The sequence below is a fragment of the Danio rerio genome, chromosome 17, assembly GCF_052040795.2.
Source record: "Danio rerio strain M-AB ecotype USA chromosome 17, GRCz13ab, whole genome shotgun sequence".
Classification (NCBI taxonomy): domain Eukaryota; kingdom Metazoa; phylum Chordata; class Actinopteri; order Cypriniformes; family Danionidae; genus Danio; species Danio rerio.
This window is the reverse complement of record NC_141037.1, coordinates 59211570-59230000: the sequence shown is the minus strand read 5'-3', so window position 1 is coordinate 59230000 and position 18431 is coordinate 59211570. Positions and strand designations below refer to the sequence as shown.

Genomic DNA, 18431 nt, shown 5'->3' with positions numbered 1-18431 from the left:
TGGGACAGCATGGTAAAGGCAAATAACAAAGGCAGTAGTGATGTGTGCGGTTAAAGACTCATCAGATTAATGAACATGGTTATATGTTTGTATTTTACAAATAATCAAGTTGACATGTAATGTAACGATGTGCAGTGGTCTGACCTCTGTGCGGCGGTACAGAGTGGCCTCTCCGAACGCGCCCTTGCCCAGCACGCGGATGGGGATGTAGTGCAGCTTGTCCTCCTCCCCGCTGAGGCCTCCGGACGCTGCAGACCGGCCGCTCACAGACTCGCAGCCGGACTCTGAGTTCAGGGAGGCGTAGTGGCGCTCGTACTCCTCCAGAGACATGATCTCCCGGACCGTCCTTCACTCACTGGTCAGTCTGACCGGGGCCTGCTGCCGTCCGTGGCTGACGTTAGAAGGGATACAGCTGTGGCTGAAAATATCATTATTTATTAAAGTATGCATTCATTTTATTTGATCAACGTTTACCCCAACCATCACAGTAACTATACAGAGTATTATTTATATTATTTACTAAATTACCCATTAATTTGTATTTTATTAGTCTACCTCAACCCCTACCATCACAGCAATGTAGAAACATCCTTTTTAACTGGAGTTATTTACATTATTTATTAAATTACCCATTAAAATGTGTTTATTAATGCCTATCCCTACTCCAACACTTACAGTAATGTAAAAACTGAAATTATACAGAGTAATATTTAAAAATTTACACATTAATTAGTATTTTTATTAATGTCTATCTCTACACCAACCCTCACAGTAATGTAAAAACAGTAATAATAACCAGAACTACTCATATTATTTCTTAAATTACCCATTAATTTGTATTTATAAACGTCTACCCCTACCCTCATGGTAATGTAAACATATTATTTATTGTTGTGTCACAAAAATGGAGCTGTATGGATGCGAGTATCCACAGCTGTATGCCTTCTAGACTTTACCTATTCTTTAGTAAACACATTGAGGTAATTTTGGTTCAATATTCGCAGTCAGACTTTCTCCTTAATAATAGTTTCAGTAGTCAAGTATTATTTGCTAATTCTAAATAGCGAAATTATATAATCAGCTGTCAGAGCCCAACATGTTGACAGTCATGTAAACAGTGCTGATGTTGTTTTAAGTCATTCTTACATGTGATTTCACACTCAATATTGAAAGTACAGTATAGAGAGTGTGTCACGAGCTGTTCACAACTGAACTAATGTAAGAGCAACTTCAGCTCAATCATGAACACGTACAACAGTTATGACTGTTATCGAGGTAAAGTTGGTCTCATGCTCGCATATTCACCTTTATAGTTTAATTTCAGAAAAGTACTGTTAGCAAATCCCAAACACTGAAACTATATGATCAGCCAATGTTTATTAAAGATGTTCAGTCAGTTAAATAGTGCTAATGTTGTTATAAAGGGATAATAACAAGATATTTCAGGCCGAATAATTAAAAGTATCGTGGTGAACAGTACTGGTATCGCGTCATTGTTTGTCACTCCTCAAAAATGAACCAATGTGCGAAAATAAAACCAACTTCACCTCAGCTTGTGTGTTTATTCTGGTTAAACTAACTTACCCTCCTCTCGAGTCTCCACACTGAACTACACACAACTTGCTGTGGGAGTCATTTCCGACAGGGAGTCGACTCGTTCGGTCGCTTGTTTTGCACTGGCGCCCACGTCCATTGAGTTCGCAGAACGAGTCGAATATTTGAATCTTTTGAGAGTCGACACAATTCTGCTCAGAAACAAACAAGAGATGCAGGAAGCGGAACTGACTCGATTCTCACGGGCTTTTATTTCAAAATATTCATCAGCATAACATTATTGTTTTTACATGTCTGACAGAAGCTTTAAATAAGACTGCCGACGCGGTAATGTGTAGGAGTATATACGAAATAAAATAGCTGATGAGTAAACTTAATTTAATACAAATAAAAGTACATTTAAATTCCAGTACACATTATAATGTCAATATTAATGTAACAACATTGCAGTCATTTTCGACCAAACAAAATTCCCTGAAAGTTAACTTGTTAAACCGGTCAGGATCAATATATATATATATATAACCACTGTTGACTGTAACCTCCATACAGTAACACTATTTTTAAATACAGTAATAATTGTACTTGGATATATGATCCTCTGCTGATTTATATGTAAGAACTGATATCGAATCATCAGCAAGATCATTTCTAGAACATAATAGTTTTAATATTTTTTTAAATCACAATTATGACAGTACATACCATTTTACTCCATATTTTTCAAGATAAAGTGTAACTTTAAATGCTTAATAGGGTAATGAGCAGGGCCAGGTGGAATCTGTGGACATTATTTGCTTTTTCTGTGCAGAATTGTGTTCAAAATCTGCGGATTTCTGCTGAATTATTTTGGGAGTATCATAACTAAAACCTTAATTGATGAAATAAAAAGTAATACATTTAACTTTTATTTAATGTTTACAATGCAAATTCAATTAGATCCACTTTATTTGGTAAACAAAGCAAGTCTCTCATGTAATATCTCTACTGAAAGACAGAAAACATCACTGTACACTCTGCATAGTGAATAAAGCATATGAACACTTCTATATCAGTCAATAATGTTCCTGAAATTAATTTAAAAACTGGATAAATATAAATGTACACACATTTACACGGGTAAATAAACAGAATCAATGTGGGGCTAAAAAGTCACTGTATAGCAGTGCTCTGTTTCAGGTTAATAATATTGACCATACAATGAGCATATACAAATGAATGTAAACACATTATAGGAATAATTATTTTATTGCAACCAAACATAAACAAAAACAGAAGTTAGAAAAGAAAAACAAATATTGTTCATGAGTTAATGTGTTCATTAATGATAAACAGTTCATGTACAGGCTTCATTAATATTCATTTCTAAATGTGTGCAGAGAGCCATGCTGCCACATGATGGCGACAAACAACTGAAGACTCAAACACACTCATGATGATGATGATGATGAAGTCTTCAACACTGAAGATATGCGGTAATAACACAGTGTTGTGTTACGCAGGGATGGGCAGTATTTATGATACATGCATTTCACATTTTAAATGCATTATATTATTGTGTAATCTGTATTTGATAGAGTTTATGAAAATGGCTTAATATTTAGCGTCAAAGTACTTTAGTGTCTTGTATTTTTGTATGTTTAAAATACTGTAAAATGCATCCTCCTCTGATTAGTGCTTTGGATGTTATTGACTCCTCGGTTTACTGTACAAATAACAGTACTTTTGGATGAACTGCTGATGCTAAATCTGTCGTTAAAACAAACAACATAAAGAAAAGTCTTCAGTGGTGATTCCTACAATACTTCATAGCCTGTTGTAAATGCCAGTAGCTGGTCAGGAGGTCCACTGTATAGTTATTGAGGAGGAAAGATGTAAGCCTTAAGATCTCACAACATATAAAGCGCAAATATTTAATAATCATCTAATACTCATTTCACATTGAGGAGTTCAATAGCAAAATAGAAGTTCCTTCAGCTGAGTCCCTTTATTAATCAGCGGTCGCCACAGAGGAATGAACCACCAACTATTCCAGCATGTTTTACACAGCGGATGCCCTTCCAGCTGCAACCTAGTAGTGGGAAACACCCATACACACTCATTCACAGACACACACTCATACACTACGGCCAGTGTAGTTGATCAGTTCCCCTATAGCGCATGTGTTTGGACTGTGGGGGAAACCGGAGCACCCGGAGGAAACCCACACCAACACGGGGAGAACATGCATTCTCTATTATAAATGAGCAAAATGTGGTGCAAAATGCAAATTAAATGATATAATTCACTATGCAAATCGCACTCTGATGTTGAGGACACAGTCGACCCAATAGTGAAAACTCTTTCATGAGTGTCTTTCCTCTGCTGGACACTGAAGAAGATATTTTGAAGAATGCTGGAATCCTGTAACCATTGACTTCTATTGGATTTGTTTTTCCCACGATGGAGGTCAGTGGTTTTGGGTTTTCTTCAGAATATCTTCTTTTGTGTTTGCTTTGAAAGGAGGGAGAGTAAAATGATCAGTGTCTGGGTGAACCATCCCTTTAAAGCTTTAGAGGTTGCAAAAATTTATTAAAAAAGACTCTTAACTCTTGTGCTCTAGTTTTGGCTGTGATTTGAAATTTTGCCACAGACATGATGAACATGCAATCTCAGCCCGAATGCATTTAGGACAAATAACCTTTAATGGATGCCTTTGCCTCTATTTCTACAATGAGTATGCAGCTTACATACTAAAACTGTGCTGGAAATGGTAGACGTGCATGATAGAGAGCATTTATTGATGTTGCAGTGAATGCACATGTACACAGAGAAATGCACTGGTGTTTGGCATTCGCTGATGAATGTGTGTCTCCTCATACTGTACATCTGCTCTAGACACTGAGCCAGCAGGACACCAGCAGCAGCTGACCCTCTGCAAGATCCTCAACAGGAACCAGAACCACCGCAGGAGCACACGGATCCCGAGCACCAGTGAAGCGCTGCTGTAGACCTGCGCACACACACACACACACACACACACACACACACACACACACACACACACACACACACACACACACACACACACACACACACACACACACACACACACACACACACACACATGTTGGGAGTGCACCAACCAAAGTTTCATCTGTATATTATATTGATGGGAAAACCAAAATACCATCTGATGTGGTGATTCTACAGTTGCTATGGTAACACAACAACTATGGTAATTAATCTCTTATGTGGGTTCTATAGTTGCTATAGTAACAACTGTAGTAATTAATTTGTCATGGTGATTCAACGGTTGCTATGATAATAGGTAATTGATCTGTTGTGGTGATTCTATGGTTGCTATGGTAACACAACAACTACAGTAATTGATCTGTTGTGGTGATTCTACAGTTGCTATGGTAACAACAACTATAGTAATTGATCTGTTGTGGTGATTCTACAGTTGCTATGGTAACAACAACTATAGTAATTGATCTGCTGTGGTGATTCTACAGTTGCTATAGTAACACAACAACTACAGTAATATAAACAAATGACACCATGCTGTAGTTTTCTACACTTATAGGGCATATTAAATAGCAATACACCACAGTTTACTGTAGTAAAAACTAAAGTATACCACTGTATTTATTACTGTTGATTAGGTCACTATCTCTAATACAGCAGTCTACTGAAGCGCTCATTAACAAAGAGTTGTAAATACTATAATATATACAATATTACTCTAGTATGGTTCATAAATACTAGTATTTACTATAAATGACTACAGTATTTTTGCATGTGAAAGCGGACCCCTGTAGAGGAGTAAGTGCCGCAGGGTTTTCAGGGCTCGTTAATATGTTTTTAGGGTTATTCTTTATCCAGAAATCCAACATCTAACCCTACTGAACATTAATCAAACGCCATAAAGCTTATCATGTTAACAGAAATCATGAAACGAATACTGATGCACATTTCACAAGCACAAAACACATTAAATATGCTTTCATTAGTATTATTATTTTAGTTTAGCTGAGTTCTGAAGACGAGCTAAAGTCTGACGGGTTCAGAAGAACATGAAGGTCAGTAAACAATGGGTCAGTTTTCATGTGATTGTGTCCAGAAGAGAGCCACTGCAATTAGCCCGAGTCCATCGCTGGGGGAGCGAGGTCAGTGCGGAAACACAGCAGACACACTGACTAACACAAACATCAAACTCTTTTGATCAGGTCTTTCATCAAACACACACACACACACACACACACGCACACGCACACACACACACACACACACACACACACACACACACACATCATTAATGAAATGAAGCTTTTCTCTGTGTGCTCCATCAGGCCTGCGGTGCACTATGGGTAATCAGAGCTTCAACAGGAGATCACACACTAAAACAAGCTGCATTAGTCCAACGGTCACCTTCATCACACACACTGAGAGACCAAACACTGAAGAGCAAATCCATCCATGCGCAGCTCCACAAGGCCCACACCAAGCAAGCCAGTGGAGGAACAGACCTCACCAATTGACCAGAGTAAAGAAGAGAAACCTGGAGAGAAGCCAGGCTCTGCTGGGCACAACCATTTCTCCTCTGGCCAAACTTCCTGTGCAGAGCTGCAGTGTAGGCGCCGGAGGCTGGAGAACGCTGGACATCCCACTCTCCAATGAGAGAGCAGGTCATGAGCTGATGTGGTCATGATTGGCTGTTATGTTCAGGAGCTCGACAGTAATGTCTGTGATTGGCCAGAATAGCCATCCATGCACTCACTTCACCCTGCCTTTACACAGACATATCAAGCCTCGTCTATCAGCTGAACCATGCAGATATATGAGCGACTGACAGGTCCGCTGACTGACGAAGCTTTCAAACACTCACTTGAACACTTACAGAGAGATTTCAAACCATGCTGTGTGTCAGTGATGTCATCATCACACATCAGCCAATAGGGTTCTGTTCTTTCAGACGGCTCCGCCCTTAACATGTTATTGGCTGGGGTTTGTGGGTGGGACAGAGCTGTTGTTGTCAGATTATGTGGTGTGTGGCGCCCTCTTGTGGATCATTCATGTAGGCCAACTCTATTTTTGTCTATGTTGTGGGACTACTGTACAGGAGTTATTATTGGGGATTATACATAGCCAAATTTAGCAGCTTTTTTTTAAAGTAGCATGATCGTAAAACACAAGGGCTATTATGAATGTATTAAAATATGCGTTTGCTTGCTTAAAAAATTCTTAATAATGCCGAAAACACTTAAATTTGTGCATCTCCTGACTCGCATGTGCAGCCATGTTGCGTTGTGAGCTGCTGTGTTCTGGGAAATCTTTGCACCCCTTGGTTTCTAGTGTGGTCCCAACACAATCTCACGGCAATTCTTTTTGATTTAGTGGCTAATTTGTATTAATTCGCACATCTAATTTGTATCAATTTAGTAAAATCACCCAATGGAAGTTGGGTATAGGGGTGGGGTTGGGTGCAATTTTGTACGACTGAACTCACAATTTCAATTTCAGACGACTGAATTAGCCACTAAACTGACGAAACGTAAAAGCTTTCCTGTGAGATCAGGCTAGTGGTCCTGGAAAATCTCCATTTCAAGGGCTATCGAGCCCTTCCCTTTATCCCTACGCCTTCGAAAGGAAGAGGATTGGGACATCCAATTCCAAACCAGGGGGATGGGGTAAGGGTTAGAATTGGGCCTGAGCCGTAGTGTTGCGTAGTGTGCACACCACAGCGATTTAAAGACACAGAAATATCAAGTCACAGTTAGAACGGCACAGCGAACGGCAGATGTCTAAAATCAAACAGTGTGAACTAGGCTTCAGAGTCCCACAGTGTCGCTGTAAAACTAAGGGGGGTCGAGCCTCTTCAACTGCAGATAATTTGTGAGATTTGTCTCTGGCCAGTTTGAAAAATGCCTCTTGAATCCAATTTGTTCTGGCTGGCTTTTGATTAAGATCAGCTTTAATTTAACAGGAAAACCAAATGTGGAAAGAGTCTATTCAACTTAAGTAATAGTAAGTGAGTAAAGCTGTTGCTTTTAAAGCGATTAGCTAACAAGTGAGTAGACACACCGCCTAAAAATAAACGAACAGTGCATAATTATAAATGAGTCAGTTCCATGTTACACTGGGTTTACTCAAATGTTTTAAATGAACTCGTCGCTTTTAGGGCATCAGCTTTTAAAGTAAACTGCTCTCTGTTTACAGTGTAAGAAATGAAATAGTTATTATTTTTTATATGAAAGCTTCAGGTTTGCTGGGTTATTCATGGATCCCTCCGTGATCATGAGGCAATTTCCAGAACCTTTGCTTTCTCTGTTTCTCCATCTGCAATTGTTCTAATACACTGCACAGTTAATATACATGTCTGTGTGTTGATTATGTTTAAACTATTAAGCTAATTAACTAATGAAGTCTCCATCACTGTTTTGAACAACCACTGCTAACACAATCTTAATAAACACTCAGATAATGAATAGTTATTGACAGTGTCCTCCACATCAACACTGCATGTTCATTATCAGCTGTATATTGAATTTCTGAATATCAGCATTTGTCTAGTAAGGAGCCCTGTGTGACCTGATTTCCAGGATATCAGTAGACAGATTTGGGACGGTGATCAGCGTACGCATTTAACCTGCTGGTCTATTCTGATGAACACAACGCCTGAAAGAGCCTCCAGAACAGCATCAAGATGATTTTTTGGCTTTTGGAGATGTCCCGGAGCCAAACGCCTGTCTGTCAGCACAGCGGATCAGGAGACTGTCGTCTGAGTTTTGGGGACGTGGGTCCGACAGAAAGGGTTTCAGGGCGAATGTCTTCATTTCTCCTCTGATATTGTTGGTCTGTGACCCGTGAATGCGCTGCTGGCGATCTCTGAGGGCGTCCACACCACGCCACAGACAGACAGCTGGAGAAATGTGTTTGAACATATGCTGCAGCGGCGGCACGCGGATCTGATGACGGAAACATCAGCGCACGCTTCAGCACAACAGCAGACCTGATGGAGGACTGTCAGCTGATTCAGCACACACACACACACACGCACGCACGCACACACACACACGCACACGCACACGCACACACACGCACACGCACGCACGCACGCACACACACACACACACACACACACACACACACACACACACACGCGCACGCACGCACGCACACACACACACACACACACACACACACGCACACACGCACACTCACGCACACACACACACTAGGCTTCATCATCATCTGTACGTCAGACACATGTGAAATACACCGCAATGCTGTTCTTACTGGACGTTTTGTCTTGTTTCTAGTTGAAATATTTAACAATTCTTTAATCCAGACATGCGAATAACAGTGTCATGTTTACAGAGTCAAACTGAAGTGAAAAGCAGACTCAAGATGTTGTCCTGACGTCATGCACAGATCATTTTCTTCTTGTTTTAAGGAAAAACATTTAATTTTGACCAATTTTTGAAAACAGCAAGTCTCATTCGTCTAAATTGTGCAAGTGTTTTGTGTTTATACCATTATATATCTATATATATACAGCTGAAAGCAGAAGTTTCCATCCACTGTATAAAAAGGCACATCAGCATTAAAAAGAGTCAGCTGTTAATGTGACTAAACTTTTCCTCTTTAGGTAAGTGAGGATGATCACATGTTTCTGTTCTGCTCAACAGCAGAATAATGAGAGAGATTGTTTGAGAAATTGTTCTTGAAAGTCAAGTTTGCACACAGTAAGATTATTCTGCCTCTGATGAAGCTCAGATGATGATGTCAGGGTTTTGGAGGTTTCTGATTGGCTGATTGACAGCATTTGAGTTAATGTGAGGCACAACTGTAGAATAGTGTTGAAGGAAAAGCTCAAACACACTGCTTCCTTCTGTGACAAGATGAGAAAATCAACATGGAGAATCAACAACAAAGCCAGATTACCATTAGCTGAATGACACTGGAAAAGACTGATGTGTGGAGGCATGTCCTGTGCTCTGATGGAGCTGAGATTGAACTGTTTGGTCATAATGAGCAGTGTTACATCTGGAGGACAAAGAGGAAAGCGCACAAGCCTAGAACACCATCCCAACTGTGCAGTATGGGGGCGGCAGCATCCTGTTGTGGGGCTGTTTTGCTGCAGGAGGGACTGGTCCACTTCACAGCATAGATGGCATCATGAAGACAGAACATCATGGAGAAATACTGAAGCAACATCTCAACACATCAGCCAGGACATTACAACTGGGCCACAAATGGCTCTTCCAGACAGACCATGACCCTGAACACACTGCCAAATGAGTTCACATGTGCTTTAAGGGCAGCAGAGTGAATGTTTTGGAGAGGCCATCACAAAGCCCTGATCTCAATCCTATAGAGCAGTGGTTCTCAAACTTTTTTCACCAAGTACCACCTTACGACGCTATTTTTAAACCAGTATTAAAAAATAGTGTCATAGGCCTAATTAAGCAGCTACAGGTGTGCACAGTTTAAAAACGATGCAGATTAATTCCTATTATTAAGAATATGTATTATTATCAGTCACTTTAAACATTTGAAATAGTCTGAACATTAACTGTGCTTGCAGATTAAAAAAAAAAAGTTTTAGTTAAAATGTGCTTTTAAAAGTTCATTAAAAAATGGCGCTGTTCTTAAAAAGTAAAAAGAAAACTGCTGTACTTAAATCTAAAGTATTCATTGTAGCCTATTCATCAAAAGCTGGAGATGTTGCTTTTACCTTATAAATATAGGCTATATGTCACATTCCTACACTTTCAGAAAAATCTTGAAATAAATGTTAAATGTACATATGACAGGGTTCATACAGGCACAGCCTAATGAAAATCAATTCCAGCACCTATTTTTTTTTTCAAGACTGACATGTATTGAAGACCTGAAAAGTATTCTCAGCAACCCATAAAACATTGCATAGGAATAGATACAAATAAAAAACATTAAAAAAATATTTATTAATCATATATTAATAATATAATAAACCTGCACTAAATGCTTGTGAAATCTTTTTTGTACTCAAGTAAAAATACTATTACACTGCTAAAAAAACACAAATTTTAGTAAATAATATTAATATTAGGTAAAAGTACAAAGTACTCTTTTAAAAAGTACTAGTTGGTTACTTTTGAAAAAAAAAATCTGATTTTCATTATGAAATCACTTTTTTACATGGAAACCTGATTGAATGGTTTAATTGCTTAAATACCAAAGCTACATGTATAGGAAATTGCACTAACAAAGAAAGTATGGTCGATTTTTCCTTTCATGACAATTAATCTTTTTTCAATAGCACTGGCAAAACTACCAAATAATCTTTAAGGCCATAGAGACACTTTTTGCCCATTTTTTTAAACGATATTTACAAGCTTTGAAAGGTTTAATTGAAGTATATGGTAAAAAGATTTAAATTTAGCCTTTTATTTACATATTTTACACTATTTTCTTTACAATACGGCAAATTTGTTTCTTAAAAAGCTGTACATCACATGTAGATTTTATTTTACATTTAACCTAATCTAAAATAGAAACTTTAAAAAAATACAAATACACTGTCAGTAAAAAAATAAAACAAATGACTTCATTTTACTTGAGGTATTTGAAATATGACGACACTACATTAATCAAAGCAGTGCTTTAAGAGCCTTATTGTTAATTTTGATAAATAAACAATAAGTAACAACGGATTGCTTTGACCTGTAATGCTTTAAGACAGATCAGAATACAGCTAAATGTGTAAATCACACAAATACCTCATCCAGAAACATTTCCAGCATAATTATTTTGTCGTAAAGAAAAAAAATTAAAAAATACACCTTTGCTAAAAGTAAGTTTCACTTCACAACACAGCCAAATAAGAAGACCATTAGCATTGTCATCGATCATGTATCAATCTATTTCTTAATACTTAATAACTTTGAATACTTTTGACTAAATTTAGTCAAGGAACAAAGATAAATAATGTCTACTTTAATAGTGGAGAGATCGCGATTGTATTCAATCTGAACACACAGGCGATCCTGAGAGGACTTACAGTTCATTAGAAAAAAAAAGCCTATTTAAAAGCTCACATATCTGTTTTAGCGATTTGCGTACATGAATGCGCTCTCGTGTTAAAACAAAGCACTCGCCACATTTGTAGAAATGAGTTATTGCGCAATACCTTTATTCCCGCGCCGCCATTCAGACTGTATTTAGAGGAGTGACAGGTCAGAGGCGAGAGACTGGCTGTCGGAGAGCGAAACGTGTTTGTAGATCATCAAAAAGGCAGGAAATATGTCCTCGGTTTAATTACTCTGCTAGACATCTCTATAGTGAAAACATCCGAGAAGCATTAATCCAACAAAACATTTGTTTTTAAGTTGTTTTTTTTCTGTCTCTGCAACACAGAAAGCATTTGTCCCGCCCTTACGTTTCACGCAACTAGACAAGGTCGACTGTGATTGGCCACTTTTCATGTCAGTCAAATCACGCTTCAGAATCAATTCTTAAACTTCGGAAAATGATTTATAACAGCTTATGGCACAATGCACTAAAATAAACATTCTAACCACAGCGTTGTGATCGTACACTTCACAAAACAGCCAATGCTGATCACATCGATGTTATATTATGCATTAAAGGATTAAAAGTTTTAATTGTTTCTTTCATTGTTCAGCGGTTCCTCCGCGTACCACTAGGAGGAAGCCCGCATACTACCACAGTTTGAGAACCACTGCTATAGAGAATGTGTGGGCAGAGTTGAAAAAGCTTGTGCGAGCAAGACAGCCTACAAATCTGACTCAGTTACAGCAATTCTGCAGGAGGAATGAGCCAAAACTCCTGCAGACTATTGTGAGAAGCTTGTGGAAGGAGACCCAAAACATCTGACCAAAGTTATACAGCTTAAAAGCAAAGCTAACAAACACCAAGGAAATGTGTTTAAACTTCTGACTGTCTAGAAATTATTAACAAAATCTCTCATTATTCTGGCATTGAGCAAATGTAAGTCATTTAGGTAACCCTGACGGACCTTTGTTCTTCTGAAAGTGAATCTGGAGAGTTCTGAATGAGCCTCCATGTGCAAAAAGTTATTCATTTGCATAATACACGCCCACACTCGTATTTTTCCTCTCATATCTGTGCTCAAACTGGAGATCCTCGACTCATCTCTGCTCCTAAAGCACTAGAGCTTTCCTGATGAGCAGATCACCATCACCATCACCTGTGGACATCACATCATCATCCAGCAGATCACCTGATCACGGCCAGAACTGCTGCTGACTCTGTTTCTGGAGTGTGCTGCAGGAACCAACATTGGCACATGTGTTTACTTAAAAAATAACCGATAAGAATGATGAGGAACACACTCATGATGTTTCTTTCACTCTCTGCAATGAAATACAAGTCAAAGTAAAACTAGAAATCACTACCTTCTGTTTTTATTTGTGTTTTCCACACGGTCACAACTTTATCTGATGTGATATATATACAGTATACGTGTGTGTGTGTGTGTGTGTGGTACCTGTGGCGATGTGTGTGCTGGTGTTGTGGTGTCTCCTGTAGAAGACTCTGGCACACAGCGCAGTCAGCCCGGGACTCTCCTGAAGCGCAGAGCTGTAGCAGGACATCAGTGTGTGCAGCAGGCTGTCGGCGCTCACACACACACTCTCTGCGCTCTCACACACACTCAGAGACAGAGAGGCGTATCGAGCGCAGCCGGAGCGCAGCAGCCGGGACTCCACAAGGCCGTTGGAGCTCCGACACACACACACTCTCTCTGAGGGACAGTCCTGCACCGCAGACACATGCAGCTCCAGCAGCGCTCCTCTGGGCAGAGCACACACCACCAGCAGATGGAGCTGAGGAGCACACACACACACACCAGTGCATGAGAACAACACAAACACAAAGTGAAGAAAACACACCTTCATCACACTGAAAACAACAGCGGAGTTATCTCATCCCCATGATGAACACACACGGACATCACCTGCAGCCTGACAACAAGCGACCGGCGAGACAAAGCCAGATCAGAGAGATTCCAGACACGCGCGGCTCATTCTACACCATCTCAGGCCTTAAATGATGTCATCTGCAGAGTTAAACATCTTTATTCTTCAGCGGCGGCCATTATCACCTCTCAAACGTCTTCTGCGACACAATGCGGCCCTCAAATAACACCGTCTCATCTGCTAATGGCCGACAAATGAGTGTTTTACACAAGCGCCGCTTTGTTTGCGCCGTCGATCAGGGCCGAAAACACTTAACCCTCTGCTCAATTGGCTGGATCAATTTTCCTCCACTCCAGCGCACCGCTGTAATGACGGGTTACACACACTTTATTTCGAGATTCGCTCAGAAAGCAGACGGCGAATAAATCAGAGAGGCTTTTCTCACAATTTGGGGCCGCGTCCCGGTGGCGACCCGGTGACCGGCGCTGCACTTATATCCAGATTAAAGCAGCGAGCGCTGATTGCGTATCAACACCACAGCACTTCAGCCACTAAACAATAGCAGCTTTAAGCAGAGCAAAGTGTTCACTCAGACGGCTGCGCTTTAATACGCCACAGATTAGCACTTAACAGCACACAGGGGCCGTAATGAAGGGAGGCTGCTAATGGTTCCCAGGGTCCGTAATAACGGATCCAGAGTGGTTTTAAGGGATAGTTCACTCAAAAATGAAGAGTTAATCACTTCTTACACGACTGCAGGATTATCTTCTGCTGTGGTCAACAGGTTTGGAAAAGGTAAAGGGTGAGTAAATGAAGACAGAATTTACTCTTAAGGGTAAACTTTAAAGGCCGACCTCGTGACATCCAGACTCTCACTTTATATGTCAAAAACAGAACAAGATCTGAAACAACAGCATTTACTATAGCCATAAGGTTTAGATGATGTTTACGGCAGGTGGAGGAGGTTTAGATGATGTTTACAGCAGGTGGAGGAGGTTTAGATTACACTCTTTACATCAATATCCATGTAATCCTTTAATATAACACAATCAATTCCCATTTAATTCTTTATACAGAACAAATCCTCCAACATTTAAACATGTTATAGATCACAGCTAATTACAATATTCAAATCTCCTAATACAAGATCAATAAATATTTAAATCACAAAGCAGAACAGAGTTTGTGGATATTTTAATATCTCATAATAGAATAAGTCAGACTCATCTCTAATCTCTTCACAGAAATCCGTCAGCTTGTATAACAGCAGCTGAACACATGAAGGTTTACACACTCATTAAAGCAGCCGTGTGGGAAAGTTGACTTCAATAACCTGCAGTTGTGAGTGTGATCAGTGTTTGCATTGATCTGAAGTTAAACCGTCTCTATAACACACACGTCTCGCTCTCCACAAACAACACATGTGCCAATTAACCCTGCAAACTCCATCACACACTCCATTACAGACATTATGAACGCTTCTGCTTCATCTCCTCTGACTGGAGGAGCTGTTTTCATCATATCCACACACACCGAATCAACCCGCTGATGATGATTATTAGACACATCACCAGTGACAGCATCAACACACTGATATATGATCACATATAGATGATCAATAAGTCATCACAACATACAGTTTCATGTTGCTTTCACTTATTTTAAAAGGTTTTGACTTTAAGTTATGCACTAATACCAGTAATCTTAATTTGTTACAGTTTAATCAAATTAATCTGATGAGTAGGCCCACACCAAAGTGAATTATGGGATCACATCTGAAGATATGTGTGGGAATCTCACAGCATCAGGTTTGATGAGCGCTCAGCCCTGAGATCAGCTCCTGATTGGCTCAGCTGCGCTTCACTCGGACACTTCATTTGCATATAAACGTCGGACTCATGAAGGAGCTCTGGGATTAATTGCTTTCCCCTAATCCAGCTCTCTTAAATAAACATTAAATAATGAAACAATGCAGAGAGCAAGAGGAAACAAGCAGCACTATCTCAGAGCAAACACGGTGATGAGAGGATTGTACTGGTCTCGAATTAAGACTCCACAAAGATGGACCCCGTCAGCACATCTGTGCATCTCCAGGCCGCAGTTACACCTAAATCTCATTTATTTCACACATAATTCTGCCTTTCCTTGTTTAAGTAGCCCTTTAAAGAGGTCTTTATTCAATATTAGTAATCCAGCAGCATGTCTAATGTCATTGACGTCAATTTTGCAAGTTATTTTTCTTTCTGTTTTACTTTCTGTAGTAACACTGCATATAACAGTGCCCTTTAAAAAATCTGGATAGACCGAGGCTCAGTCAAATAAAAGAGATCAGTATATGGGAATGACCACACAATGAGCAGCAGACACCATCATTCTCATGTAAATCACGCAAGTGTAAAACCCCGGCGGACTAAAGGCCAATCAGAACACAACGCAGACTGTTGGTGACTCACAGGCCACGCCCTTATCATTTGCATGTGCTCTAGGTCAGGTTTTACATCATCCGGACCTGACGAGCAGCCACATCATCAGGAGATCAGCAGCCCAAACACAGACTGATGTGCTGCCTGGGATCATTCATATTTATGGTCAATATGGACCTTCTGACTTTAAGATTATTTTATGGGGTGATAAATGAGCATATTATAGTTTCTGGAGATTTCCCTGAGCCATAAACCTGCCTCCAGAGAACAACTTCAGATTGTGGGCAAATATGCAGATTTAATCTATTCGAATTTACCTGTTTTCAAATGTGATTACATATAGAAAATATAATATGAAAATATCAGTGTGCAACATCAAGCAGCAGAACGAGCATGTGTGTGTGTGTGTGTGTGTGTGTGTGAGTGTGTTTGTGTGTGTGTGTGTGTGTGTGTTTGTGTGTGTGTGTGTGAGTGCTCACCTGTGCGTCCTGCAGTCGTGTTCTCCAGGCTGCGCTGACGGCTGAACTGTATTTGACGTCTGTGATGTAGATGTGCGCCTGCAGTACGTTCTTCAGCGTCAGTCCAGAGCTCACAGCCTCCAGAACCTTCTCTGTGTGACTGAAGCAGAGCTGAGCCTGGAGCAGTGGAGGACCGTCCAGCAGAACCATACGGCACGGGACTAGAGGGATCTGACCCGCACAGAACACTGCACCGCCAACCTGACAGACACACACACACACACACACACACACACACACACACACACACACACACACACACGATAATCTGACTGTGAATCTTTACATTTAGAATAAAAGCAGTGTTTAATAGTGTTAAAGTCATGTTAAGCTCAATATTATTCACCCCTTCAGCAATATTAGTGTTGGATTGTCTCCAGAACAAACCACTGTTATACAATGACTTGCCTAATTACCCTAACTTTACCCTAATTACTCTAGTGAAGCCTTTACATGTCACTGTAAGCTGAACACTAGTGTCTTGAAGAACATCTAGTCTAATATGATGGAGAAGAGGAAACACATCAGCTATTAGAGATGAGTTATGAACACATGTGTTAATGAATTAATTAAATAATGAAAATTGAGCACAAGTTCAGCTGTACATCAGAAATGTGCATATATGACACTGAATATACATCAATTGATAATAAGAATAATAATTTAAACAGCTCTATATAGTTGGACGTTCTGAGGCTAATCAACATTTGACCATGTGTCCGCATCTAAATGGAGAAGGTTCAAGTGGTTTTCTGTAGCCCACTGATGAACCCTGCCGGATTCCTGCCAATGCTGGAGCCGTACATTAAACAGGTGCAACTCTTTTGAGTTGAACAGCAGAGCCTCGATTAAAGCGCTACACCTTCATTGTTATTTTATCAGCTCCAGCTGCCGTTTCACACGGACGACGAGCAAATGTGCAGCTCCGACATCCGCATTCACAACCTGATAATGAGCTGAGAGCCCACACATCAACTCACAATCCAGCAGATACAGATGCAGAAGCTCTCGCACATACAACACAGCACTGCAGGTGAGGAGAAACATCCATACACACTCATTCACACACACACACTCATACACTACGGCCACTGTAGTTGATCAGTTCCCCTATAGCGCATGTGTTTGGACTGTGGGGGAAACCGGAGCACCCGGAGGAAACCCACACCAACACGGGGAGAACATGCAAACTCCACACAGAAACACCAACTGACCCAGCCGAGACTCAAACCAGAGACCTTCTTGCAGTGAGGCCACAGTGCTGATCATTGAGCCATCATGCTAGCTTGTACTTTATTTTAAACTAGAAATGGTCTAATCACTAGAATCAGTTTCAACATCACTCCAAACTCATACTAATAGGGCTCAAGAGTGAAGCAGGAGGCTCAGACCCTCTCTTAGAAACCGCCTGTGATGTTGTTTCTGGAGCAAAATGAGCATTTGAGCATTGCCTCGGAAACAACGGCTCAACAAAACCCACTTTGCTGGAGGGAGCAAATAGTCACATCCGTTTCCATAATCATCCGGGTTTCCCATGATTCCTGCTGCTGGCTTCACTTGTCATGTTTGATGAATCTTCAGCAGCTCTGGATTACCGGGACGCAGCGCAGGCTCCCAGCGGCGGATCAATCAGCGCTTCATTTACCTGCCAGCGTTATTCGCAGAGCCACATCCATCCACAGCACCTACAGCAAACACACACTGGCGCTGCGCTCATCTTTTGTTATTCCTGTGCAGAATTCTGCAAGAAGCCCTGCAGATTTGTGCATTTATGAGCGCATCGTGTCTGAAACCCTAATAAAAAAGACCTTTGTGACTTTAATTTAAGGTGTAAATCCCTTTACATCCACTGAACAGCAGATGATGCTGGGTGCACTTAATTCCTTTATGCTTTCTCAACACAAATCAATGAAGTGCATCTAATCGCTCCTACAAATGTAAGTGGATTGAACATAACACATTTGAGTTGTCCCCCAAAAATTCGAGAATTGTGTTGTTTAAGCTCA

General features: G+C 40.3%; 2 protein-coding genes across 5 annotated transcripts in view; both read right to left on the bottom strand.

The window, feature by feature from the left end:
- nek9 (NIMA related kinase 9) overlaps nt 1–1640 on the bottom strand; it is a 20452-nt gene extending 18812 nt beyond the window's left edge. Inside the window, 2 exon segments of the mRNA NM_001440737.1 lie at nt 145–418; nt 1585–1640. Of these exon segments, the coding sequence (NP_001427666.1) occupies nt 145–330 (186 nt within the window). The 5' untranslated portion in view covers nt 331–418; nt 1585–1640.
- A 1146-nt stretch (nt 1641–2786) lies between these two features.
- dph6 (diphthamine biosynthesis 6) overlaps nt 2787–18431 on the bottom strand; it is a gene marked incomplete in the record, with an annotated part of 75897 nt that continues 60252 nt past the window's right edge. For 2 of the 4 annotated variants that reach the window (NM_001442332.1, NM_001442333.1), the window contains 3 exon segments: nt 2787–4546; nt 13055–13391; nt 16387–16626. In NM_001442332.1, the coding sequence (NP_001429261.1) occupies nt 4428–4546; nt 13055–13391; nt 16387–16626 (696 nt within the window). 4 annotated transcript variants of the gene reach the window in all.